The following is a 26958-nucleotide window of genomic DNA, read 5'->3' on the forward strand; positions in this document are numbered from 1 at the left end:
ACTCAGCACAGTGCTACACTGTAGACACACCTGTTGCCTGTGTGTCCCCTTGGATGAGTACATCGATGGATTTTCTTGTTTCAAGTATCAAAAACAGCTATATGTTCATTAAGGTCAGCTTTTAATGATAGTATTGCCGCATTCCCAGGATAATAAAGTGCAGAACTGTAAAGTGACACTTCATTAAAATTGGCATTGTAACTTTGAGAATTGGTTAAATAAGGTAAAATGATATTCCATAGGTCTGATATTTGGCATAGGGGAAGTACTCTTTTCAAAAACATTTTGATTTACTTATTTTGTGTATATGTGTGAGTCTGTATTAGCATGTATGTACCACATGTGTGTAATAGTCTGAGGAGGCCAGAACAGTGTTGCATCCCCTGGAACTGGAGTTATGGACAGCTGTGAGCTGCCCTATGGGTGCTGAGAACTGAATTCAGGTCCTCTGCAACCCTGGGAAGGCACTCTCTTACATGGAAGCCGTTCTTAGGGTGACCCGTCTTTGTGGACTTTGGCTTTATTTTGTTGTGGGGTCTATGAAAGAATTAATTCTCTAGAGTCTGGTTATTCCCCCAGCGTTATGGCTTGTGCAGAACCAAAGCAAGGCCATGAGCTCCAGGAGAAGACAGGCCCGCAAGAATTCCCACAGGCATGCTCGATGCTGAAGTGGCCAGGGTTGGCAGAGAAGGGACGGAAACATAATGAGTGCATGGCCTGACTCTTATGAAAAGATCCAAACGAGTTCTATTTTATAGCGGTCGTATCTGATTATTTCACCAGGTAGTCAGAATGTCAAGTGGGAAATAAGCCAGTGGTTTACACGGAGTCACTCTGACACAATCATGTAACATGTACTTCACTCTCCTGGATTACAGGAAGACAAGTCCTGGACTCAAACAGGCTCAGAACTTAATCCTGGCTTCATGGCTTAACTGAGTGGTTGTTGTCAAGAGCCTCAGCCTTTTATATTGATGGCATCTTTCGCGAAGCGGAAATAGTCTTGGGAAAATGTAGCCTTGACCCTGGCACTCCGGAGGTCCTCAGTCCAAGCCCCATCCTGTTCTTGTTACATTTCCCCTCCTTTTTAAAGGGCTTATGTTTTTGGTTGGTTGAGACGAGTACACCAGTAATTCAGGAAGAAGCATGCTGGCTCTCAGGAGGCTTTGGCTGCCTACATTCTTAAAGTTGCCTGCATGGGTCAGGCTGGTCTGCGGTGAGAATTGTGCAGCTTTTCTGGGTTTCGTTGGAGCAAGAGCCAGACTGTCTGCTCCAGCAACCAACTCTCTGGTAATCCATTTAGACTGCCTGTTCCAGCCCCATCTCTGGGGCAACCCGTTTAGGCTCACTCACCAATGAGAGGAAGATGAGCCCGCTTGGAGTGCCAGAAGCAAGGAACACCAGTCTCATAGTCCCACGGATATTGTCTGAAGCGTGTGATGTGGACCAGGCCATGTGTTGTTTGTGGGCCTGGCTTTGAGGTTTGCAAAGATCATTAAGACATGATGTTGCCCTCATTTAGTCGCTGGCCCATGTCTCTAGGGCACATCTGTTGGAAGTGACTGTGTGGAACCTGAGCATTTAGAGGGCATTGGTCTTTGTGTCAGTTAGCGCCTCCGGTGTCTTCTGGATACATGGGAAATAAGCCAGTGGTTTACACAGAGTCACTCTGATGTGATCACGTAACATGTACTCCATGCTCACGGAAAACTGCCTGGAGGTTTAGTGATCGGGCAGCTAGCTGTGTCTGGCCAGTTGTCTGCACATATGAGTACCTGTAGGTTTCCTTTGCTCTGTCTAAACATGTGAGGCTAGCATGGCTCCTCATCTAAAACCCAACAAAAAGTGCTCTGTGACGTCAGCCAGAGGTGGGTATGGTAACCAGGAAGATGCTTTCTAGAAATATCACCTGTGTCCTCACCTCAGGGGAGACCCCCTTCCTTAAGGATCAGTGCTTGCTTCCTGGGTGCTGGGACATTGTGGGTGCTTGCACCCTGGGTGCTGGGTCATTGCGGGTGCTTGCTCCCTGGGGTGCTGGGACATTGTGAGTGTTTGGTTGCTAGGTTATTGTGGGTGCCTCCTGGTGGCAATTTACTACCATAAAGGGTATAAAGTACTAGTGGCAAAGAGGAAGGCCACTGGGGTATGTCGCATGTCAGGCAAGAGCTGCCTTTGGAAGCACGCAGCTCCCTCGCAGCAAGAAGTGACAAAATGGGGCTGCAGAGATGGCTTAGAGGTTAAGAACACTCACTGTTCTTCCAGAGGTCCTGAGTTCAACTCCCAGCAACCACATGGTGGCTCACAACCATCTGTAATGAGATCTTCTGGCCTGCAGGGATACATGCAGACAGAACACTGTATACATGATAAATAAATAAATCTTTAAAAAAATAAAGAAGTGACAAAATGTGTGAAGGTTGTCTACGGGGCACCAGTTAGAGGCCTGGCATCCAGGATTTGGACTGGGCAATGGACATGACATTACCCTCTACCTGGCACATTTCAAAATTGCACTGTCTCGGGAGAGCCTGCAGCAGCATAAGCTACGCTGTCAGAGAATGGTGGGAACTCTCCCCGTACCCAAGTTCCAGATGTGAGCCCGGGGTCAGCTTTTCCAGCAGCCTTCCTGGGCCTGCTGAGTCAGCTCCTTTCTAGGTTGTTTCTAGATTCGCTCTGCCCACTCACCCTGAACTTACTGAATTGGAGACTCTGGTTTGTGTGTGATTCGAGTTGTTGGCTCCTGGCCTTGGTTTTTTGGAGAAAAGCTGGGCTGGATCCATGGGTGTTCTGCTTTGGGGAATAGTTTGGCCTTACGCTGACAGCTGAGCTCACCGTGTACTTCTAAAGAGATGGAAGATCAAGAGGACTCACCCTTCTTGTCCCCGGTGCCCTGATCTGTCTGTCACTCCTTGAGTCTCAGCACCTTTTTCATCCTGCTGTTCTCAGGCCCTGGGATGCCGAAGCAGCCCACAGGCCAGGCAGGCTCTGACCTGCACCACTGCGCTGCTGCGTGGGAGACACCCAGGGAGCTGTTGTGATTTAAAGCCTGTCTTTCAAACTTGTCTTTGCTTTGGAAATCTTGCTTCGGGATTTGAACCTGTTTAACCTTCACACCCTGCTCATTTGTTCTGTTTCTTCCCCTCTTTGCTTTCTGCTTTGAGTTTTAGTTGCGTGGCTTCAGGAATCTCACAACGGTGACAGTGGCTTAAGACTTGCCATTTTTGCCTTCTGGTTGGTTACTTCTTAGATAGATCTCCAGCTAGCCCAACCCTCTTTCCACACCACAAATGTCCATGGGTCTAGGGAGTGCTGTGGGTCCCGAGCGGTCTCTCAGCGGTGCTGGCTGTCACTCATGTCTTCGGTAGGTCAGGTATGTCCCGCTGCTCCCGTGCTGACTTGACTTGTTGTGCCCAAGTTGCAAAGTCCCCAGAGACCACCAGGAAGACCCACCAAACTGCAAAAGCGAGGTTTAATGATTGTTCATCCAACCACAACAGGGACGCCATCTAGAAAGTTCTCGCAGCAGCCCCCAGAAGGAGTGCAGTTTCCTGTCTACTGCTAGGTTTTATAGACAAAAGTTACAGGATTATATCAGTAGGTATGGATTGGTTTCTGATTGGTTGACATTTGGGAACAATCAGGAAAATCTCTCAAAGTCATATTTTGGCATGAAATACCTGTGTACCAATTATTTTCATTGGTCAGTGCTAAGAGGGAACATTCTGTGGTTTCTATGGCATTGTCTTGTTACTTGCCAGTGGCCTGTTGTACATAGATACCAATAGTTTTAAGAACTATATCCTGGAGACTACAGGGGAGCTTTTGGTACCTCCTGGAGTTTCTTTTGTAGCCAAACAGTTCCCAGGAATCAAGTATCGAGGAGGCTGGGGTGCATCTGGAGTTTCTTCATATTCAGTTTTGGCCCTAGGCTCCCGGAGGCCACAGGATCTGGAGATTCCTTGTGTCAGAGGCCTACGTGTCTTTCCTGTAGCCTGTCATGGCTGCTAAAGCAGGGGCTGAGTGAGGGTCTGGTCCCTTTATTTCTAAATTATTAGAAGTGAAGCCTTTGAGTTTAGTTTACCCCTTTCATTCACTCGTCTTCTTATAGGTAGCCCAATTCTGGGTTACTAGTGGACAATTTTTATTGTTATCTTGTCCCCTATGTAAGGGAGTTTTTCTTTGACTTAGCATCTTAACCAGGGAAAAGGGGCGATGTATTCTTTTCTGTGCTACTTCCTGCTGACTTTGGGTTGTTGTAGTCAGGGGTCCAACTAGGCTGAAATGCTAGTCAAAAGCAAAGAGGGAATTTAGGCAGTAAAGTATTTATCAGAAGCATTTTGTTGGCGGATACTGTTGAAGAAACAGGGAGTGTTCACATCGGCTGGACTGGTTCATATCCATAGCAAAACTAGAGCTTGCAGTCTTTAGTAGCAGGCTGTAGTCAGCAATTGATGCTCGATGTGTCTGCCAGAAGTGGAAACCAGAAGTGGAAATCTGTTTGAGACATGTTTACTTAATCAGTACTCTTAGGTCTATAGTTTTAGTGATCGGGAAGGGCAAGAGTCCCTAGACCAGGGGAGAAAATCCCATTCTCAGGAACAGATAGGTGGAATAACAAAAGTTGTACTTATCTGGAGTCCTTTTGAGAAGTGGATCCAAGCTTTATGACTTGATCCTCTGAAGCCTATATAAACTTTATTATACAAAAGGACATAAAAGTTTTAGACATATTAGTATTGTCAATCTGTACCAAAATCTACATTGTAGAAGAAGCAGAGATCAGGTATCTGTAAAGCAGCAAGAACAGACTCATACCTTTGAGTCCTAGTAAAAACTACAGGGTTGAGTAGGAAGCTTGTACATTTTTCTTCTGTCCAGTGAGCCAGGTATAGATTGGACAGAGGTGCCTTTGGCCTGATGAAAGGCCCTTTAAGTTTATATTTAGAATGACTTACACTTGCCGGGCGTTGGTGGCGCACACCTTTAATCCCAGCACTCGGGAGGCAGAGGCAGGCAGATCTCTGTGAGTTCAAGGCCAGCCTGGTCTACAAAGTGAGTTCCAGGACAATCTCCAAAACTACAGAGAAACCCTGTCTCGAAAAACCAAAAAAAAAAAAAAAAAAAAAAAAAAAGAATGACTTACACTTGCGTGTGGGTGAGTCAATGGCTGATGTTTCAGACAAACTTCCTACTGTGTGGTCCTCACTGAGCTGGGTGAAAGAGGGGTCGACTTGACGCTGACAGTGTATAAACTAAGCTATGACTTGTGACACAGCTTTGCTCAATATACCTGTGCCTCAGGGACTTCACCCACCCAGGGGGGGAGTGCAGAAGGCAGGAAATCTGGAATTACCCCCCCAACCCAAGCTGGTTGTCATAGACTTTGCTCTCCTTTAAGTTTCGTCATTAAATAGCTCTAGGGGACAGGGTGCTTTTTGACTTGGTGATTAGAATCTTAAGCTTCACCTACTTTTGTTTTAAGGGCTGCAGTCATGGGAAACGGGGGGGGGGGGCGCAGAGGGGTGGAAGTGCACTCAGCCTTCATCTCTAAAGAGAAGATGCAGGCTCCTTTCTGGAGCGATGGGTAGCCCGGTTCCATGGGGAAGGCCTTCCGGGGCCTACCATCCTGCTTCACATCAGGTGAGAGTTTGCTGTGTGCGGTGTGCCTGTCAGGGAGAAGCACATGTCTCACGCTGGCGTACACTTGCTCACGGGCTGCTTTGAGAGAATCGTGGCAGAAGTCATGCGGATTGTGAAACCGATTCTCGGTTTTCATTAGGTGGCTGCAGCAACTGGCCATACGGTAGTACTGGTGGACCAAACAGAGGACATCCTGGCAAAGTCCAAGAAGGGGATTGAGGACAGCCTGAGGAGGATGGCAAAGAAGAAGTTCTCAGAAAACCCTAAGGTAGGTTCTTATCAGTGTCATTCAGGCTCTGATGGTCCACCTTTGTGTGTGTGTGTCTAATCGCTTGTGTAAAACTCATGACTGTTTAGACCTATGTAACCTGCCACTAAATGGAGACTGGGACTAATTTGAAAACAGAAGGAGTCAACCATTTTGCTGTTGGGGGAGGCTCTGATGGAGCCTGTGGGTCATGAGCCCCTGAGGGGAGTCCCATGACGTTTTTGCAGGAGTCACCCAAGACCATCGGAAAACACATACTTGCATTACGGTTCATAGCAGTAGCAAAATTACAGTAATGAAGTAACAATGAAAATAGTAGTCGGAGGTCACCACCACATGAGGAACTGTATTCAAGGGTCTGCAACAGGAAGATGGAGAACCGCTGCGCTAACGTTAGGAGGAGGTTTGCGCAGCTGGTGAGCTCCGTGTAAGACACGGGATCGCAAATCGAGGAGCATTTATTTTTGCTAAACAAGGAGGAGAGGATGAAACAGGAGTTGTTGTGGGGTCGGTAAGGTAAAACCTGAATGCTATAAAGGTATTATATTTAGACAGATGCTTTTGATGGCTTGGACACTATCTTTTCCCTACTCAGATTCTAGGGAATTGGAGGGCCAATTGCCCTCTTTTGCCTGAGCAGAAAAAATGGAAGACCATGAGAGAGGTGGGCTCTTGCTTGCCGGTTTTTCATGTTGGAACTGGCTGTGTTTCAATCCAGTGCTTTCACTGGGCAATCACGTTAATTATAAATACTTCACAAGACAGCCAACTGAATTTTTATTTCTGTTACCATCTTGTTAAAAGTTGCTTAAGATTTTCTTCAAGCTTGATTGGAATGTCTCTCCATATATGGATAGAGTCCTGGCTTTTTTCCCCCTTAATTTAAATTTATTTTTAAAGCTAAACACATTAGTTATGTTTCTTGATGCTGTAATAAAATAACTGGGTAAATGTGATGTAAAAGAGGAAGTGTTTATTCTGCCTTATAGTGTTACTCCTGCAGGGCAAGAATAAAACTACTACAATTTTTGAGGCAAATTTGAAGGAAGCTTTATTAAATACTGGCCAGTCTGGCTTATTTCACTTAACGTAATGATCTCCATCCAGTTGCATCCATTTGCCTTCACGTGTTGTGACTTCATTTTTCTTTATGGCTGAATACAATCCCATTGTGTACATATGTACCACACTTTCCCTTATCCCTTCATCTGCTGACAGACATCTAGGCTGGTTGAATTTCGTAGCTGCTGTGACAAATGCAGCAATAACGGATATGCAAGGATCTCTGTAATGTGCTGACTCAGCGTCATTCACTGTAGTTCTGTAGTCAGTATTTGTGAGGAACTCCGTACTGTCTTCCAGCAGTAGACAGTTGTGCCCCCTTGCCCACATCTTTGCCAGCCTTCGCTGTTATTTGTTTTCTCAGTGATGGCCATTCTAACTGGGATAAGATGGACTCTTAAAACAGCTTTTACAAACGCATATATTGGCAATTTGTGTGTCTTTCGAAAACTGTTGTTTATTAACCTGTCTGTTGACTGGACGACCTTTGCTTTTTTTTTGTTTTTGTTTTTGTTTTGTTTTTTTGTTTTTTTTGGTTTTTACGAGACAGGGTTTCTCTGTATTGTTTTGGAGGCTGTCGGTCCAGCCTGGCCTTGAACTCACAGAGATCCGACTGCTTCTGCCTCCCGTGTGCTGGGATTAAAGGCGTGCGCCACCACCGCCCGGCTCTTTTGCTGTTTTTTAAAGTTGAGCATCTACAGTAGTTATGGAATTGCCTGAGGGTGTCTCTGCAGGTATCCAGGCAGGACAGTAAACCACTGAAGAGATAAGGATGAAAACCCAGTGCAGATTAAGTTGTCAGGATCAGATTTCAGGGACTCTAATGCCAGTCTTTCTTTATCAGCATATTCAAAACACAGTACAATTCGGAGAAAGGTTTCCATGCAGCCGTCAGTCCCATTCCAGGTGCACGATAAAGCTTAATGTGTGACTACACAGAAACTCCTTTACAAAGTACATGTGACCATGAGGGCGGGCTCTATAACTAAAGGCCTAGGATCTAGTGTGGTCTCTAGCATAGAGGTCAGAAGGGCATAAAGTAAGTGTGACCTCTCTCCCCTCCTGATGAGTAATGGTCTAGGGAGGGAAGAATGTGGAATAAGAATTCTGGGGAATTAGGGTGAGGACTATCTCTATAGTAAAAGGTGGATAAGATCTGTCTCCACAGATAGCAAAAAGTCACCAGGTCATTAACAAAATCCACTCTCAGCCTTCTGGATAGAATGTAGGCTTTGATTTTTATCTCCTCCATTGAGGAGAGACCCCTCCCTGCACGATTAACATTCCTGGTTCTCTTAGTGCTTCTCTGTGACTATAAGGACCTCTGTGCCCCAACAATTGTCCTGCATGTTTTTATTGTGGTATGCATTATATATACGACATAAAATTCATTTTAATTTTTTAATGTTTTCTTAGCATGCATGATGCTGTCTACACGATGAGTTCTACAGTATGTTATGACATTTCCATACACAGACACCGTACATTTTGATTCTATATGATCTGTTACACTCTCTTGTCTCCCACTTTAAGCGCTTTTTAATTCAGTGGCATCGGTTATATTTGTGTGTATAATATTCTCAAGTCTCACGATTCTGAACAGATACTATCCTCATTAAGCAGCAGCTACGTCTTCCCTCTGTCCCCAGTAGATGGTCTATACTTGCTGTGTACAGTTGGGGTTGCCCACAGGCTGACTCTTGCCCTGGTGTCTCGAAGCACATGGATGCTCTGCCCCTCCGCCGGGAGATTGGGAGTTTGCTGTCTCAGAGTTCCAAGTGACTCCCGCTGGGTCTGGGGGTGCTGGTCTCTGGCCTTCCTCCATCCTCGGACCTGCCCTGTTGCCCGCAGGCCCAGTGAAGGCTGTTTTCTTCTCGTCTGCACAGGCTGGTGATGAGTTTGTGGCGAAGACCCTGAGCTGCCTCTCCACCAGCACCGACGCAGCCTCGGTCGTGCACAGCACAGACCTGGTGGTGGAGGCCATCGTGGAGAATCTCAAGCTGAAGAATGAGCTTTTCCAGCGGCTGGACAAGTTTGCTGCAGAGTATGTGACTGAGATTGCTGCTTGGGTTCTCTGGCTCTTGGGCCTCCCATTCTGACGACAGACTACCTCTCCTTCACAACACTTCTTGCAGAAGAGCTGCTGGGTTCCCTCTTCAGATCCTTGTCTACACGAGGGGTAGAGTTGCCGGTGGTTAAATGGAATTAGCAGCCCAGTGTCATGCCTGAGTGCTTCCTGCAGCCACTAGGGGGCACAGACCTTTGTGTGCTTGAGAACACACCATACCGAGGTGAATCCTTTAATGGGAGTCTGCAGTGCACCAGACAGATTGGTCTAGTTGAAGGCAAAGTGTCTTTGTGCAGTCTTCAGCATGCCTCTGTTTCCAGTTTTATCCGGTGTAGTTACAACTTTCCTGGGGGGATTAAGTGAACACTGAGTGACCTGTCAAGTCCGGGTCATGGGGGGATTTCCAGGCTGTGGTGGCCTCGGGTGTCAGTAAGATCGTGCGTAGGTGACAACGCTCTAGGGTCACAATCTAGGGCCTCCAGTTGTTTGACTCTTAGCTTCTGGCGGTTATGGCAGCTGACCAGTTAACTGGTGTGTGCTTGTCCTATGACCCACGTGGCCGCATTTCTCCCTCCTTGGTCAGCCCTGGACGGTGGAGTGAGGTTATATGCAGAAGTGATTCTCGGGAAGCACTTGTGGATCGGCTTGCTGGGCTGTAAATCCCCATCTGTGTGTCTCGGTGGCTGCGAGCTCCCGGTTCTGTCCTCTGTGCAGCATTCTGCTGATCGTGCGCGTTTAGCTCCTCAGAAACATGTGACAAAGAGGACGCTTGTGGTGCTGGGGTTGACTCTCAGGTCAGCACGGAGTCTGGCAAGGCAATCAAACCCCGTTGCCTTCACGGCGGTGAAAGGCTCTGCTGCCCCCTGGTGTCAGTGGAGGGAACAGAGAGGGTGGGGACAGGCCACCACTTCCCCCTCTGACCTTGGGGTGTCCGACGGTTTACAACCTGTGATTCAAGGGTCTTGCGGTATCGAGTTTCAGAGACCTCCCCAGTGCTAGCTTGGGTTTTAAGTAGCCTGCCAACTCCCTTGAGGAAGGTGGGTCTGCTAGTGCCTTGGAAGCCAGCTCTCCTGACCTGAGCTTGGCGACCTTCATTCCTTACTTGCCTACCCACGCCAGCCATCCGCCCACAGACCAGAGACAGTGTCTTCTCAAGTCCAAGATGATGCCTCCACCTCACAATCCTCCGGGCTCAGCCATCCACGTACCCACCACTCCCAGGCTGATGTCCCCTTTCCCCTTCTCTCTTTCCCAAAGTACTGATTTCATTCCTTCCCAGTGGCTTTCTTCTTGCCTGCCTCTGAATTTGGACAGACTGTATCATTGCCTTTAGATAATCAGGAACCCCAGAGAGGATCTGGGCCACTGTCCAACTGGGCGAAAGGGCATCCTACAGCTTTGTGAGTTATCCACAAGGTGGCGCTGCAGGAAAGCCTAGCCATCCAGCTAGAGGCTTTGCCCCCGGGCACCCCCACTTTACTCTGGTTTTAACAAGTTAAACTTTGAGAAGGAAGAAGAAGAAAAGAACTGGATTTAGTCACAAGGCAGTATGAGTTTGTAAGTTAAGATTCTATACCTATGGAATAAACAGTGCTTTTCCAGGCTATCCGGTAAGCACAGTGCTGTGAACACGTATCATGTGTGTACGCGCCCCCCCCCTTCCCAGGTTCTCTGTGTGATTAAGCTTCCCTTTGAGCATGTTCAAAGCAGTGTGTTTTCATCTGAATTCTTGTCCAATGATAAAGTTAAGGGTTTTCACGAGAGGGGCACTGTCCTGTCCTGTGTGCCCAGGCGATTTTCTCTGAGGATAGTTTGTTTACAGTTTTTATGGTCTGGTCCATCCTTCCATTTTTCATGAGTCTGGTCCCTTCATTGTGTTAGCTTGGGTAGGTCTCACCACTAACTGCTTCCCCTTCTCCTCAGCACACATTTTGAAATGCGAACAAGAAAACTTTAGTTTCTAAAAATCCCGAAAAGCTTGATGAAGATCACACAGATGGGGCTGGTAACTTAATTAAATGCAGTTGTTGTTTTGTTATTATTATTATTATTATTACTATTGAGACATTCTCTGCATAGACCTGGCTGTCCTGGAACTCACTCTGGTTCTCCACCGTTTTTCTCTCCACAGACATACAGTCTTTGCCAGCAACACCTCCTCTCTGCAGATCACAAGCATAGCCAATTCCACCACCCGTCAAGACCGATTTGCTGGCCTCCACTTTTTCAACCCAGTCCCCATGATGAAGCTTGTGGAGGTCAGTAGGCACCTGGTCCTCTGTGCTTTGCTCTCAAGCTTTCCCAACTCTGCCTTCTGAGTCACACCAGCCCTCCCGCTGGGCTTTAGGTTGTATGAAATTTGACAGGAACCAGAAGACCACCCCTTTGTATTTCTGTTATCGCAATTTGTCCTCTTTGGGACCAAAGAAAGGAAAAACTACCTACTGTCTTGGAAGGCGCCTCTACTTTGCTTATGGGCCGGTGTTTGTCATTGACTTGCTTGTGTCAACGAGGTGCCGACAGGGGAATCAGACAGGGAGGGACGGACACTAGGAGTCACTGGCATGATGAGGGAGGCGAGACCTATACACCTTCGTACTGTCTTGCTGAGGCCAGTCTGTCCCATGCTGGAGATGCAGTTCTTGTCTGACGTGATGTGTGTCACCGCTGGTGGGAATTGTGGTCCCATGCAGCAGTCTTTTAATATTGTCTCAGGCGAGGTCCATCTTTGTGCTGTCATCAGAGCTATTAAAAGGAGCTTCCTGCAGCCATGAGCCTCCTGACCTCAAAGGCCAGAGGTAGAGGGAGGGGCCAGGCAGGGCTTGCCTGTGTGGGCTGCATCTGCTCACTTGCTGGGAAACTCAACCGAGGGCGATGGAGTCACCGTCGACAATTTGCACTTGAAATGTGGCAGCTTGCCCTTTGGAGGGGTTAATTACAGGGTCCCCCGGGAGGGACTGCTATGAAAGCAGTGTTTGGTCTGAGGTTGTGGAGTTATTGCCTCGTGAAGTGTGGGGGGTGCCGCCATGCGGAGCCTGCAAGCCTGCAGACACTGGCTGGGGCCTCTCTGGGAGTTGTTCATGGCCGCCTTCCCGCCCAGCCCTTTGCCAGGTCCCCTCACTGCTGATTCCCCACAGAAGCTGGGCTTCTCAGTTCTGGCTACTTCACGTCCATTTTTCCCTCCCTTCAAGTGGCAGGTCCCATCTTTCTGCAGCGGGAACGCTCCTGTCGCATTGAAATTGTTTTATTTTTCTAGGCTGGTATTAAAGAAATCAGCCATGTGCTGGAGAGATAGCTCAGTGCTTAGGAGTGCTGGCTGGTCTTCCAAAGGAGCTGGGTTCGATTCCCAGCCCTCACATGGAAGCGCACAGCTGTCTGCAATTGCACTCCCCGGGGAACTACACTTGGTTGTAGTTCCTAGGTCTTGTGGGTTTTCAGTCTGCAGATAGTACATATTCTGTAAAGTTACTGTAAAGGGCAAGAATCTTCCCTCTGCATCTTCTCCAGGTAGTTATTATGATGCTTAGCAACTATTATCATTCCCTAGAAAGCATTCCATGAAAGTGTTCCACTCCATTGAGTATAGTTTATATTTCTATTTTATTAGTTCACTGGGAATTTCATTTGATGTATTTTGATTTTTATTCACCTCCGCCCAACGCCCCACAACCCCTTCCAAGCCTAACTCCCTTTCCCTGTCCTCGGGATTTTGTGTCTTTTTGTTTTGTTTTTCGTTTTGTAAGTGACAGCCATCAAATACATATACTCTTGGGTGTGTGGCTTCCCACTGGAGCATAATTGGCTTAGCAGAAGCCACACCCTTAAAGCAAGCCAACTCCCCAGCTCCCAGCAGTTGCCACTAGTTCCTCAGTTAGGGGTGGGACTTCCTGCCCAACTCCCCTTCAGGCTAGGATTTTTGTGAGCTTTTGGTGAGCATGAGAAACAGGGCAGTAGTGAGCCGAGGGGGAGCAGTGAGCCTAGGGGGCAGTAGTGAGCCTAGGGGCAGTAGTGAGCCTAGGGGCAGTAGTGAGCCTAGGGGGCAGTAGTGAGCCTAGGGGGCAGTAGTGAGCCTAGGGGCAGTAGTGAGCCTAGGGGGCAGCAGTGAGCCTAGAGGGCAGCAGTGAGCCAAAGAGGCCTTCCGTTCCCTTGGGGCAGGACTACGTTGGGGCTGTATGTTACCTGTCACATGTTGCCATTTGTTAATGAAGTGATCAGTGTCCCTCCTGTTTACAAAGCTCCCAGCCCGCAGCCACCTACTCCTTCAAGCCAGCAGCTTACCTTGAAGATCCATCCAAGGCTGTCTGGCAGCCTTTGTCCAAGCTGTTCATGGAGCTGACGCGGGCCTCTTCAGGCTCCCTCGGAATAGTTTGAAGATCTCTGTTCACAGGGGCTTCTGGCCCATTCTGTCTTCATCTCCATCTCCTGGTGCTCGTTTCTGTTTCCACCTACCCATTTCCTGCAGTGTTACACCTGCTGCTCCTGCAGCATGGGTTCACCTATGCTTCCTGTGGCGGCATACCCTGCTGCTGCTGCAGGGTGGCTCCTCCTATGCTCCCTGTGGTGTTACACCCCGCTGCCTGCTGCAGTGAGGTTTCTCCCTTGCCTCTTGCTGCGCTCTACCCCCCATGCCCCCCCCCGCTGCCGCTTGGGTTCTCCTAAGCTTTTCACGCGGCTCCTTTCATCCCGGCACAGACCTAGCTCATTTAGCCAGATCGCCTTCTTACATGGGACACCTCCAGTATCTTGATCCTCATTTCCCAGAAGGGATGGAGACACCGGCAAGGGTCTACTGCCGAAGCTAAGCCTCCTCATTATGACTCTAGCTGAAGTTCTTAACTGCCATTTAAACTGTCTGTGTACATATGTGGTGTGTGTAATTCGCCCCGGGTTCTCCATTTACCCAAATCGAATTCCCCACAAGTGATTCCGAGAGCTGTAATTTGAGGCTTTGTGCTGGGTGCCGCCGCCTCTTCTGGATTCCAGAGGGGTAGCAGCTGTGCCCTGTGTGCCCTGAAGGGAAGGTCAGTGGCAGCCCTTTGGGGGCCCTGGTTAAAATGAAAGTACCCTCTCCGATGAACCCTCTTGAACTGCAGGGGCCCATGAGCCTGGTCATCTGTGTGGGAGCAGGTAGCACATTGAGGTGGTTGCTCATCTGGGAATCCAGATGACTGTGACGGGTACATCACACCACATCTGCGGCAGAGGTGGATTCCATGCAGAGAACCTTAGGAACAGCTACCGCCCCACCCCGCCCAAGTCCCCGGTCGGCACCAGTTTCCACCCTGTAGCTACTAACAAAGTCAGGAAGCAGAGCTGGTGTTTCCTGGGCTCGCTGGTCTACTGGGCAGCAGCTTAGCGCCTCACCCCTGTCTGAATTTCTTACAGCTCCTTGATGCGGACAGAGTGGTTTTAATGTCACTTCAGTTTCAACAAACATGCCCAGTGTCCTGTGCCAGTTAGTCCAGGAAAGCAGTGCAGCTGGGATTTGACTCTAAGACACCTGGCTTGCAATGTCTGAAAGACTCTTACCCACCCAGCAACACACACTCGATTCTTAACCCCGGGGCTGCGCATTCTGCAGACTCCAGTGTCTTCCCGGGCGTTTGGGTATGCTTACTGCGCTAAAATAAAAGATGTTTCTGTCACCTGCGTAGATAGAGCCTTTGGTTCAGTGTCCTTGAACTAGTCTACTGTTCTATCTCTGTCCTCCCCAGTCATAATTCCCTGCTTTGTATTTCCAGATCATTAAAACACCGATGACTAGCCAGAAGACATTCGAATCCCTGGTCGACTTTTGTAAAACCTTAGGAAAGCACCCTGTTTCTTGCAAGGTAAAGTGTGGGTAATGTTTTTGTCTGTTTTCTGTGACCACAGTAAAATACTCATGGCAGGGAGCTATGAAGTAGGGGGCAGTTCTCGAGCTTCAGCTGATACTGATGGGGCAGTTCTCGAGCTTCGAGGGCATGGTGCCAGTATTAGTTGAGCACTAGGGAAGACCTCGTGGCTAAGTGCAGTCACCGTGGCCAGAGAACATTCAGGAGAAAGGAACACATCTTTGTCCAGCAAGTCAGAGAGATGCTCTGGTCAGGTCACTTTCCCATCCATCCGGGAAGGGAATGGTCCCTTCTGAGACTCAAGCCTTCAGCCATCTAAGTATCTGTCTCTGGGGCCCATCTCTTAACTCTATTACGTCTTCCAGGACACCAGACTTCCATCACATGAACCCCTGGGGACAGAGTGTGGGTAGCCTGGGAGAGAGGTGACTTTTTGTGGGCCTGCTGCTCGGAGAACACTGCTAACAGACAGTGTGAGCCATGGGCTCTGTTGACAGCTGGCCCTCTCCATGTCCTGGAAGGACCAGGCTGTGCCTCTGTTCTAGTTAGTAGGCCAAAAAACCCGACCCCTAAGCCAAGCCCCATGCCACCATATGTGTAGTCTGAGAGAGGGGAGCCTGGATTTAAACAGAAGACTCAGGAACCTGTTGATGAGCAGCTGTGTTTATAAACGGTTTCTGTGGTCCTGTCAGTTTCAACCACTTCTGCTCCCGGGGAATTGCAAGCCTGTGCCCCAGTAGAAAACAGAATGTTGGAAAGAACGATACAGAATTACAGGGTGCTGAGACTAGCCTGGCAGAGGGTAGCAAGGGGGAATTCCTCAGTGGCATGTAGAGTTTTTCCTGTCAGAAAGCAAACTTGTCCTCCATACACCCCATCTACCACCCCAATCCCCTGTTTTGCTGTTTTTTATGTTTTTGTTTTTTGAGACAGGGTCTCTTTGTGTAACAGCTCTGGCTGTTCTGGAACCTGCTCTGTAGACCAGGCTGGCCTCGAACTCACAGAGATCCACCTGCCTGTGTCTCTTGAGTGCTGGGATTAAAGGCATGCATCACCAATGCCTGGCTTTTTTTTTCTTCATTCTTTTAAGTCAAGCGAATTTTTTCTTTTAGTCACAACAGTGGTTGCTATGCTTGCTTGTACTCTCCTACTACAGATTCTCGATTAAGGGGAGAACATGGTGATTGTATTAGCGTGTCAATAAGAAGGTGTGGCTGGGTCGGGTGGCTTGGAAGTGTACAAGGCTGGGCTTCTCCTGGTCCCCTGACCAGAAAGTCACACTGTGTGCTGGTCTATCAGTGCAGTGGTGGCTTCAGGCTGTGCAAGAACCTCCTCTGTGTGTGACATCCTGAGACGACCTGGGGGCCTTTCTGGGTTAGTTACTCAAGCTCTTGAGGAGGGATTTCCAATATACAGCAGACACATAGAACAGGGATCACAAATACTTTTGTAAAACGCAGTAGATAGAGTTATGTACTGTGGGACAGACGTTCCCGTTAGGGACAGACGGCCAATGTACAGTGGCCTTCTAAGGTAGAGCTGAGGAAGCCCTGTCACCCGGCAGTCACAGCCACCCTAAAGCTGTACCGTGTGTTCTGTGTTTCTAGTAATGCTAGGGGGCCTACAGTAATGCTTGAAAATTCAGTGGCATTTCTGGGTTACATGTTTATCACAACATGCTTTTTTAAATCCCTTCTAAGTCTTGTTTAAAGAAGCGCAGACCGGCTTCAGACGGCTCTTAGGTGCTCTTGCTGGAGGAAAACACTAACTTTCATCCAGGGTAGTTGTCATGCAGCCTGTGTATATGCTGTTTGTATATGCTATGTTTCTTGCTCTTGGGTACTCTTGTGCTGAGCTCAGCAGTAAACCTGACCCTGAAGGGCATACTTTGGCTGTTAGCAGATGGTTTCATTAGTACAGCCTTGGCTGAGATGTTAGAACTGCTGGCCATGCCTGCCCTGTGAAGATGGCGGCAGGCCTTGCTGTTGGTGTGTGGGAATGGAAGGGCACGTGGGTCCTATTGCTGTGATGGTCAGTTTGTGGAGGGTGCAGTTGGGTTAGCTCTGAGACATTGCTGACCCAGGGGTGGCTCTGGAGAACCTGGGGGATGCTGCACTTTGGAGGAGTGTGTAAGTATGGGGTGATCTCAGCCCGGCATTGGTGGCCTTTAATCTCAGCACTCGGGAGGCAGAGGCAGGAGGATCTCTGTGAGTCCGAGGCCAGCCTAGATACAAGAGTGAGTTCCCGGACAGCCTCCAAAACAATACAGAGAAACCCTGTCTTGAAAAACCAAAAAACCAACCAAACAAACAAACAAACAAAAAGAATGCGGGTGATCTCTCAGAGGGGAGTTGGGGGTAGAAGAGGGAATGTTGTGTTGCTGTATGAGCTAGAGTAAGGGACTTCACAGCACATTTTCAAACTGAATGGCAGGAGGGTGGGCAGCACAGTCAAGGGGAAGGAGTGGTCTATACAAAGCAGGAGGTCAAGGTTAATGGTGTCACTTGTCTTCTCCCCTGCAACAGGACACTCCTGGATTCATCGTGAACCGTCTCTTGGTGCCATACCTCATAGAGGCCATCCGGCTCCACGAGAGAGGTACCTTCCAGAACAGGCTAAGGCTCTCAGGTCCCAGTCTGTGCAGGAGAAGGCTTGGGCTATGCTGAGCCTGGGAAGGGGGGTTCTGCTCTCTTGTTCTGCTGAACTAAACTCAGCTTTGCCCTGGGTTCCCTGACCACCCCGTGGGAGTCAGTGACAGGCCAGGCTGCAGCAGTGGCATCCATGGTGCTGATCCTAGACCGCCACTTTTAGTTAAATAAATGCTTACTACTGGGGGGAGATGGAGAGAGGACTCAGCTGTTAAGAGTGTGTACTGTTCTTCCAGAGGGCCCAAGCTCCATTCCCAGCATCCGTGTTGGGCCGCTCACACCCACCTGTGACTCCAGCCCCGGCCCTCTTCTCAGCCACACACATGTATGCATGATGCATGTTACATCACTCATACATATACACACATACATACATGATGCATGTTGCACGCACTCAAGGACACACCACACACACACACACACACACACACACACACACACACACACACACACACACATTCATGCACGTATGAACCTAAATGCTACAAATAAGAGTTTACTGCTTTCAAAAAGATAGTAATGGAAAAATAGCCGGACTAGGAGTTGTTTAAAGTTCTCTTTTAATTATTAATTTATTTTTTACATTCCAATCCCAGTTCCCCGTCCCTCCTTTCTCCCCACTTCCTCCACTCCCCCCTCCCATCTGCTCCACAGAGAGGGTAAGGCCTCCCATAGGAAGTCTACTAGGTCTGTCCCATCATCTCATTGAGGCAGAAACAAGGCACCTCCCCACCCCCACACCCCTGTGTCTAGGCTGGGCAAGGTATCTCTCCATACAGAATGGGCTCCACTAAGTCAGTTTGTGCATTAGTGTTAGATCTTGGACCCACTGCCAGTGGCCTCATATATTGTCACAGTCACACCACAGTCTGTTTAAAGTTCTTTAATGTGGAAAACCTGTGACTGTGTGACAGGAGATGGGAAATGAATGACAGGATTGATTCACGGTAGGGACATTGTCCTTACTGGAAAGAGTCATGAAGCGCTGCTTTACACCTCATGAGTGATCTAGAATGTTCCCTTCTCTTACAAAACTGTTTATTTGTGTGTGTGGGGGGGTGTGCACACCTGCATATCATGTCATGTCATGGTATATGTGTGGAGGCTGGAAGGCAACTTTGTGGGGTTAGTTCTCAGGTCTGGAGATCAAACTCAGGTCTCCAGGTTTATATGGCAAGCACATTGTGTGTGTGCATGTTGTGGTTTTTTGAAACAGGGTTTTCTCTGTGTAACAGCCCTGGCCATCCTGAAACTCACTTTGTAGATCAGGCTGGTCTCAAACTCTTAGTGATCCGCCTGCCTCTGCCTCCTGCGTGCTGGGATTAAAGGCGTGTGCCACCATGCCTAGCACTGTGGCAAGGACTTTTACCTGCTAAACAATCACCTCGGCCTGAAAGGTCCTCTTCTAGTTGACAAAGAATGACTTTGTCTTCTGTGAAACATAAGCCTCGTGACGTGGTCTGTGGTTAGGATGGACACACACCCGCGTGCCTGACTTCCTCCCATTTCTGAGGAGAGTGTGTGTGATGTCTCCTCTCTGTGCCAACAAGCTGTAGTGACGGGGTAAAACACAAGTATGATCGCTTATTTGGGTGACTTCATTTACAGATACTCTCAAGAGTGCTATTTCCCAAACAAAGCGTTTACACCAGCTCTTTCCAGCACATAAAAGTGCATTTGCCTCCTCAAAATTGTCTTTAAGTATTAAACTTGCCTTGTGCTTTATGGAAGCAGTTGCCTACTTTTACCCCAAGATCAAACCATCACTTCTATGTTTATCTTCAGAAAATGCGTCTAATTACACCTCAAAGAAAGTATGTGGCATTTTGGCGGTGCCTTGAAAGACATCCGTGGTTTTTTTCTCTCTAATAAATGTAATGTTTCAGAATGTAGCACCTTTTATAGGTTTTTTCTTTTTTCTTTTTCCTCTGAAACTGGCTGGCCTTTGATACCGCTCCCATGTGCCAAGTATCAGATGCTAGGTTGAAGACTGCTTTCCTTACCCCTCGTCATTACAAGCCACCTCTGTGCTGTACCAGGAAGGGCAGAACCTGGCCCCAGGGCATGCTTTCAGTTTGCTCTTGGTGTTTCCCTGGGTGGCCTGTCATTGCTGGTCCTGTGGCCTCTCTCTTTGTAGCTGGATCCTGTGACAGTGCCATGAAGTTGCTAAGTGTCATGTCGGTTCAGGTTTGTAACATTTCACACTGTGGTCCTGATTCCAGGCTTTTTTTTTTTTTTTAATATTTATTTGTTTGCTTGTTTTATGTATTTGAATGCTTTGTTTTCATCCACACCAGAAGAGGGCACCAGATCTCATTACAGGTGATTATGAGCCACCTTGTAGTTGCTGGGAATTGAACTCAGGACCTCTGGAAGAGCAGCCAGCCAATGCTCTTAACCGCCTTCTCTCCAGCCCCCTCCAGGGCTCTTCCAGTGTTCTGGGCCATTCACCTAGCCAACACCAGTGTGTGCTTAGATGCATGCCCTGGCCTTTACCCCCAGTTCTGTGTTCCCACTGACGACTCTAGGTCCTCCGTTTGTCACCTTTGAGACCTCCCTGTCATCACTGCTCCCTTTCTCTCCCAGGCCTGTCTCCTTCTGCCAGGCCACTCTAGGGAGGCTCAGCCAGAGCTACCCTGGTTACTACAGGTCTTTCTTAGACCCGTCTCCGCCACTCTGCTTGCTGAGAAAGTGTTATATTGCGAAGGAAGCTCTGTCCATGCCCCCTGTGCTCTAACTTTGCTTCTTGGTTCGTTTGGGGAGAATTTTTCTGTCTCATGCTGTTGACACACCGTGTGTGTGTGTGTGTGTGTGTGTGTGTGTGTGTGTGTGTGTGTGTGTGTGTGTTCAGGCTGGTAAATGCTGTTTTGATGGGAGAGCTTGTAGAACTGTGTGGGAGACAGTTTCGTCAAGGCTTCAGAGAGCTGAGTAGCTGCCAGTGTGCCATGAGTGCCCACCGCACTTCCACACCCTGTGTAGAAGGAGTCTCATGGAGGCTCACTGTGTTTCTGACCTCTGACCTCTGGCAGCCTCCTGCGGTAGGCCTTCCCATGTCTTCTACAGCTGTGTGCTGTCCACTTCAGACTGGTGGAGGCTGCATGGGTGAGTGTCCCAACTCTGAGGATCAGAGCGACGTAGGCTTGGAACCTATAGTCCCTGTCACGTGCTCACTCAGCTCCAGCAGGGTGGCGAGAGGGCAGGGTTAGCTCCTCAGAGCAGGGTTGTCTGTAATAGCCTGGGGATGTCGTGAGCTTACCCTCCAGTCACAAAATGTCCCCAACACCACACCCCCTACCTCACCCTGGCTCACCTGGCTCAGGTACAGCGGTTCTCTGGTGACTTGTATACTAGCCATGACAGGAAGTGCCCCACCTCACCCTCGGACTCTGCCATCATCTCCACATACCTGGTGCTCCTGAGGTCCAGGCTGGGCATAATCTGTCTTTGCTCTTAGCTTTCGCTCTCTCTTGGGTCATTTGATACCTTTCCCTGTGGCGTGGCACATCTGACTCCTCCGGCTGTCCTCCTTCCAGGGGGTATGGTTGGAGTCCTCATCTCCATGCCCCTCACAGCTCCTTCCAGATAGGGAGTGAGGCTTCAGCCATCAGTCAATGAAGTAGTGTCTGTCAGTCTGTGTTTCTTTGAGCAAGAGCTTCAGCTGGTAATGTTGAGACTGACCAGCAGGTGGTGCCAGAGAGCCAGAGACCAACTCAGCTGTTTCAGCAGGTCCCTGGTCTAGTCTCCAGTCATCCAGGTTTGGGGTTCTCTGAGGAAGAATTATCCTGAGTTAATGGCTCCGTATTTAGGGGGGCTAGAAAAAGTGAGGCAGAACTGTATGTATGTGTGTGTATGGTGTGTGTGTGTTGTGTGTTTAGGAAGCATCAGGCTCTCATTAATTCCTTAACTCTTGTAGTGTCCAGTACTTGAACATGTTGTATATGCTGCTTTTCTGACTTTTTCTCTGCCCATTTACTGATTTACTGAAGACAGAACTGTTTATAGAGTGCTGCTGACTGCAGATTCTTACTGATTTTTTTTTTGTTGTTTTAACAGTGTTTTTGTTCCTCCAGTGTTTTGGAAACACAGTAATAATCAAGTGAGGTTCTGAATTGTGAATTTTAGCCTTTCCTTTAGGGCCCATAGTCTCTGACTTGGATTTGATTAAATGGCTGTAGCTTAAGCTAGCTGCTGTTAGATTTCTGTCCCCAGGGCGTGCACATTCTTTTGAGGGGACACTGCCTGCATCAATGAGCCATTGATGAGGCTCTGACTGGCGACTGTGGAGACACGCAGGGGTGAGGGGTGCCCTGGCTTCCAGCCCCAGAAGCTCCTATTTCATGCACTGCAGGGGAGACTCTGATTGGCACCACCTGAACGGAAGTCTGGAGGAAGGAAGCAGCTGAGGCCTGAAGGTACAGGGAGGCTTATTGGCCCAGGGCACAGCATGGAGGAAGGGGTCCTGGGGCAGGAGCCTATCAGGGTGCTGCCTCTGGCATCTAGAGGCACATTCGCATCATGGATGCCTCGGTGTCCGAGTCCTGAACAGTGTGTGTGTGAGCCGTGGAGTCAGAGCTCAGCTACGTGAGCCACCTCGTGTCCTCTGAGCTCAGCTACAGTCTGCTACGGTACTGTCCCAGCTACCGTTTGAGATTCTCTTCATCCTTCAGACCCTGGGCCTCGGGGCAGTGGGGAAGCTGGTTAGGACGCGGCAGTGCTGAGTCTGCCCCTCCCCCATTAAGTCACCACTGCCTTGCTTTGCTGTTGTCTCAAGTGCCTAGTGCCCAGCAGGCAGTTGGTGCCAATATGGAGTAAAGCAGGGCTGAGGATAGAGCTCCCCGGTAGACAGGTTGCTTAGCAATGCTGGAGACCCGGAGTTTGCATGTGTGTGCCTGGTGCCCACAGAGGTCAGGCGAAGGTGTCAGATCCCCTGGAAGTGGAGTTACAGATGTTTTTGAGCTGTCATGTGGGTGCTGGGAATTGAATTTGTGTTCTGGGCAAGAGCAATCATTTCTCTTAACCATTGAGTCAACTACCTATTACCTACTAGGATTATACTAGTATAAGTTTTATATTTTGCATGTGTGCATTTCTCTCTTTGTCTCTCTCTCTCTCTCTCTCTCTCTCTCTCTCTCTCCGTGTGTCTGTGTGTGTGTGTGTGTGTGTGCGTGTGTGTGTGTGTGTGTCTGTGTGTTTATAGGGTCCCACTTAGTGGTCCAGGCTGGCCTGGAACTCACTATTCTCTTTCCTCAAGCTCCCAGCTGCTGGGATTTCAGGCATGCGCCACTGTGCCCAGTGTTGTGATCATTTTTGGTTGCACTGACATCTTCTGGCATTATTTTAGTGCTTTGTGTGTTTTTGAAAAATGTGACTTGGAAGGATTTATTGTTGAGGAAGAGGGTTCCAGTTGAGGCATCTAACATTTCTAGGTATGGAATACACTGTTTTAGCACTTTGAGCTCTGGTATTATTGACCACTACTTTATGTTTTGAAGGGAAATTCTAGATAGATAGTCATGTAATACAGGTGGTTCCCATCTCTGATTTTGGAGGCAGAGTACATGGTTGCTTTCTATAAAGGCATCTTGTGACCCATCAACAGGACGGTATAGGGAGAAATCTAAAGGAAAAGCCCAGAACCTTCATCCTCGGGTTCTCAACAGAGCACGGTGGTTCCACCTTACCTGAAGTTATTTAATCAAACCCATACTCAAAGACAGGCCAGTGAACTCTAGACACAAGACTACTTCCAGATTCAGAGACTTACTGGAGAGCTGTTGTATCTCTTCGAGTAACAGGAAGGAGCTTGGCTTTGGAGATAAAGTGCCTAAACACTTGTACACCAGCTTAGCATGGTTTTGAAAACCGTTCTCAGGAATGCAGAACAAATGGTGCATCGTGGTTCTAGCTGTAAGGACTTTCTTTAAGTGGTGTCTTGACTATGTGAACACAGGCCCAGCAGAATGCTCGTTTGCAAAACAAAGAAAGTTAAAAAAATACACATGTAACACATAAACAGAAACCTAAGCGTGTGTGCACCTGCACGTTTGTATGTGTGAATGTATGTGTATTTGTTTGTATCTGTGTATGCATATGTGTAAACTTGTGTGTGCATACATGTGTGTATATGTGAAGCATATTTATAAAATAAAACTCTAGTATCAAACGGCATATTTTGTGAATGGCTCTGGACTTGGGAAGTCCCATGCTGTTAGGGGCCAGTGTTCCCAGAGCTGGACTGTTCACTCCATGAACTGGGCAACAGCGTCTAGAGGTCTCCCCATCTGGGTCAGTTGGTTTGAAAAGCTGTGACCTATGTGGCATGTGACTGGAGACAAAAATCTTACCCACCCCAGGAACATGGGCTTTTATCCACTTTCAGAATGTGCGTGTCTATACAATTGTAGTGATTCTAGAAGTGACCCAAGCATGGGGAGAGTTGGAGAAAGGTGGTGGTGACTCAGGGCTGCCCTTTCCTCTGCAGGTGATGCATCTAAGGAGGACATCGATACTGCCATGAAGTTGGGAGCTGGGTACCCCATGGGTCCGTTTGAGCTTCTTGACTACGTTGGGTTGGATACTACAAAGTTCATCTTGGATGGTAGGAATTAAAACCTCTTCCTTCTTTAAAAAAAACTGGGTTGAATTGGTCTCTTAGAACTGTAAATTGTAATGCCAATTAAGAAAAATTACAAAAATTAAGACTCTCAAAGTCCTGCCTTACCGAATCCATTTTGTGTTACTATAACCACATGCCTGAGGTAGGATACTCTATAAAGGAAAAAAAAGTTGTGTGGCTCTTGTTTATGATAGCTGGAGATGCTCCAAACGACAAGATACTCCTGGCTTTGTCATGTCGTGGCAGAGGCTAGAAAGGAAAACAGCTGTGTGCAGAAAGGTCTACAGTGTGGATACGGGATGACTGTCTCAAGAAGTAATCTAGTCACTAGATTTGACCCACTCCTGAGAAAACTGGAAGTCCCCTTGTGTGGGTAGGGCCCTGTGACTACCTTTTCAGGGCCCACCTCTTGAAGAAAGTTCCACCATTTTCCACACTGCCGCCCTGGGAATCCTCAGCCTATGGGGGAACAAAGCAGGTTCAGTCATGGTAGCCAGCTAGAGATCCACCCAGATGGAAGCAGGAGGGAGATGGCCTATTGTTGCTTAGCAGGGCAACTGTCTGTAACCGTTCACTGGATATAGTTATAGATCACAGGTGTTTCTAGTACAATTCAGGTCCTATGGGCCCTCCATTCAGGTCCCCCCCAACAGGTGTATCTTAAATAACCGCAGTGCAAACTGAGAGTCAGGACATTGTCGTGGTATTACGATCTCATTGTGCTACCTCCATTGAAATCAAACCGTTTTTAAAGGGGAGTGGTTTTGGAGATGGCATAAAGATAATTATTAAGCTGTGTGAATGGCTGAAGTCAAATGTAGTATATGCAGAATATCATCAAAACCCTTTAAATATTGGAGAGGAGAAGGGTCTTAGTTGACATGTGGAATTTGAAATTGTGTAAGACTACACAATACAAGTGGGCAGAACCCAGCATTTACCATGCTAACTGTCCCATTTGGGAATCCAGCCGTTAGTGGGAGATTCTATTTGTGCTCTTGGACATTTGCCTTGGTTTGCATGAAGTCCTGGGTAGCAAGGCGCCTGCAATGGAGCCAGGCTTCTGGCAGCACAGGAAAATAGCAGCATGCACGCTTTAGGGTCAGGGTTGGCTGCACCAGCAAAGCTGGCCTTATGTCTCTGCCATGGTGGCTTGCATGGGTCCTGCGCCCCAGGCATGCCCTGAGAATGCCAAACCAAAGTGAGTCCTTGTCCTTCCTCTCAACAGGGTGGCATGAAATGGACCCAGAGAACCCCCTCTTTCAGCCCAGTCCCTCCATGAATAATCTGGTGGCCCAGAAGAAGCTGGGCAAGAAAAGCGGAGAAGGATTTTACAAATACAAGTGATGCTTCAAGAGTCCATCGGGAGCACCCCAGCCACGGGACAAGGATGAGCGCACTCTGGGCGGTGTTTGCAAGGCTTGCTAGTCTGCTCCGTGGGCCCTCCCTTTCAGTCTCTGTGATGTAATTGCTTGACTAGTTGCAGTAATAAGGTTCCTCCACTGAGATCTGATTCTCTGCTTTTGTCTGTTCGCTTCTGTGTGTTCTTCTGTGCCTTAGGGCAAGCATCTTTTTTTCTGAACCTTGTTGGTTTTTATAAAAGCATTACTTAGAAATGCGTATGCCATGTTGATTGGTGTTGAACACAGGGGGGTAGGAACCAACGTGCCTACAGGTGCATCTAAGGGAGCAACCTGCAGCGTCTGAGGCCTTGCCTGCCTGGGGACATTTGCAATCTGCAGCCTCAAGCCTTAGCCTACATCCTGGGCACGGCAGAAAGGGATATGCCTTGTTTACTTCTCATCAGGACAGGGCTCCTGGAGTGGCGTTCGGTCGAGCACCTGTGACCTTAGTTTCTGGGAAAAGGCCCATCTTTGTGGCCATTCAAATCTTAACCATCACTGTCCAGCTCTCTTATCTTTTTCATGGGAAATCAGTGCTACAAAGTGCCTATGAACTTACTCTACTAAAATGCAATCTTTTACTCTGTAAAAATTGGAACAGAAATAAACTTACATAATGTAAAATCAGAAAATGCTTAAGTAACTAGAAAAACTGGGCCCATCTTCTCTGGTGCCTGGCTGGTACTGAAGTGACAGCTTGGGAGGGAGTGTGGAGGTATTTGTATGAATCTGGCCTGTGTCTGCCCCTTCTATGTTTCTTAGCAGTAAAACAGAAATAAGGACAAGGAGGGTGGTTTTTAAGAACATCTGTTTCTTTGCCAACAAAGTAAAATAACATAAGAGTCTTTTAGTCACTGGGTTGACAGAGTGTCTTCCATGATAGAGTGTGGGTCTGGAAAGACATCAGAAGCCCTGAGGTCCAATGGCTTCATTAGCAGGGAACTTGGGTGCTGTGTCTAAGGTCATCAGATACTTAGTAGCAGATTCCAGATTAGATCTAGATTTTAGCTGACAAATGCAAAAGAATAAATCTGGAAATCTCAAATGTAATAGTTGTGTCAGGATATTTTTGGCTTAGTTTTTTCCCTGTTTGTGACTGACAAGAGGGAATTTATTAATTTAAAATGCTCTGAGTGTGTCACAAAGTGAGAAAGTGCACACATATGTGCATTTGTGCATACCAACACATTAGAACCTGGATGATGCTATTCTTGTATATTGTCTGGTTCCCAAGAGGGAGGCTCCTGTGCTCCACGGCCCCCCCCGTCCACCCCCCGTCCACTCCTCTGTGTCTAGGCCATCCTTGTCCCCATAGCCTGCTCATTCTCAGGCTGGCTCTTGACCTTTGCTGTGACCCCTGGCCCACAGACTTCAGTTTGCCACCCTCTAACCAGAGTCTACAGAGGATGTGGGCACTCA

At 48.2% G+C, this 26958-nt stretch overlaps 1 protein-coding gene across 1 annotated transcript in view; it reads left to right on the forward strand.

The window, feature by feature from the left end:
- Positions 1-26166, forward strand: part of Hadh (hydroxyacyl-CoA dehydrogenase) — a 40361-nt gene extending 14195 nt beyond the window's left edge. Inside the window, exons 2-8 of the mRNA XM_040751781.1 lie at positions 5780-5908; positions 8857-9014; positions 11170-11296; positions 14780-14869; positions 17398-17470; positions 24002-24118; positions 25365-26166. Of these exons, the coding sequence (XP_040607715.1) occupies positions 5780-5908; positions 8857-9014; positions 11170-11296; positions 14780-14869; positions 17398-17470; positions 24002-24118; positions 25365-25483 (813 nt within the window). The 3' untranslated portion in view covers positions 25484-26166. The remainder of the gene's footprint in view (positions 1-5779; positions 5909-8856; positions 9015-11169; positions 11297-14779; positions 14870-17397; positions 17471-24001; positions 24119-25364) is intronic.
- The last annotated feature ends 792 nt before the right edge of the window (positions 26167-26958 follow it).

The sequence above is a fragment of the Mesocricetus auratus genome, unplaced genomic scaffold (genome assembly GCF_017639785.1).
Source record: "Mesocricetus auratus isolate SY011 unplaced genomic scaffold, BCM_Maur_2.0 Super-Scaffold_100009, whole genome shotgun sequence".
Lineage (NCBI taxonomy): Eukaryota > Metazoa > Chordata > Mammalia > Rodentia > Cricetidae > Mesocricetus > Mesocricetus auratus.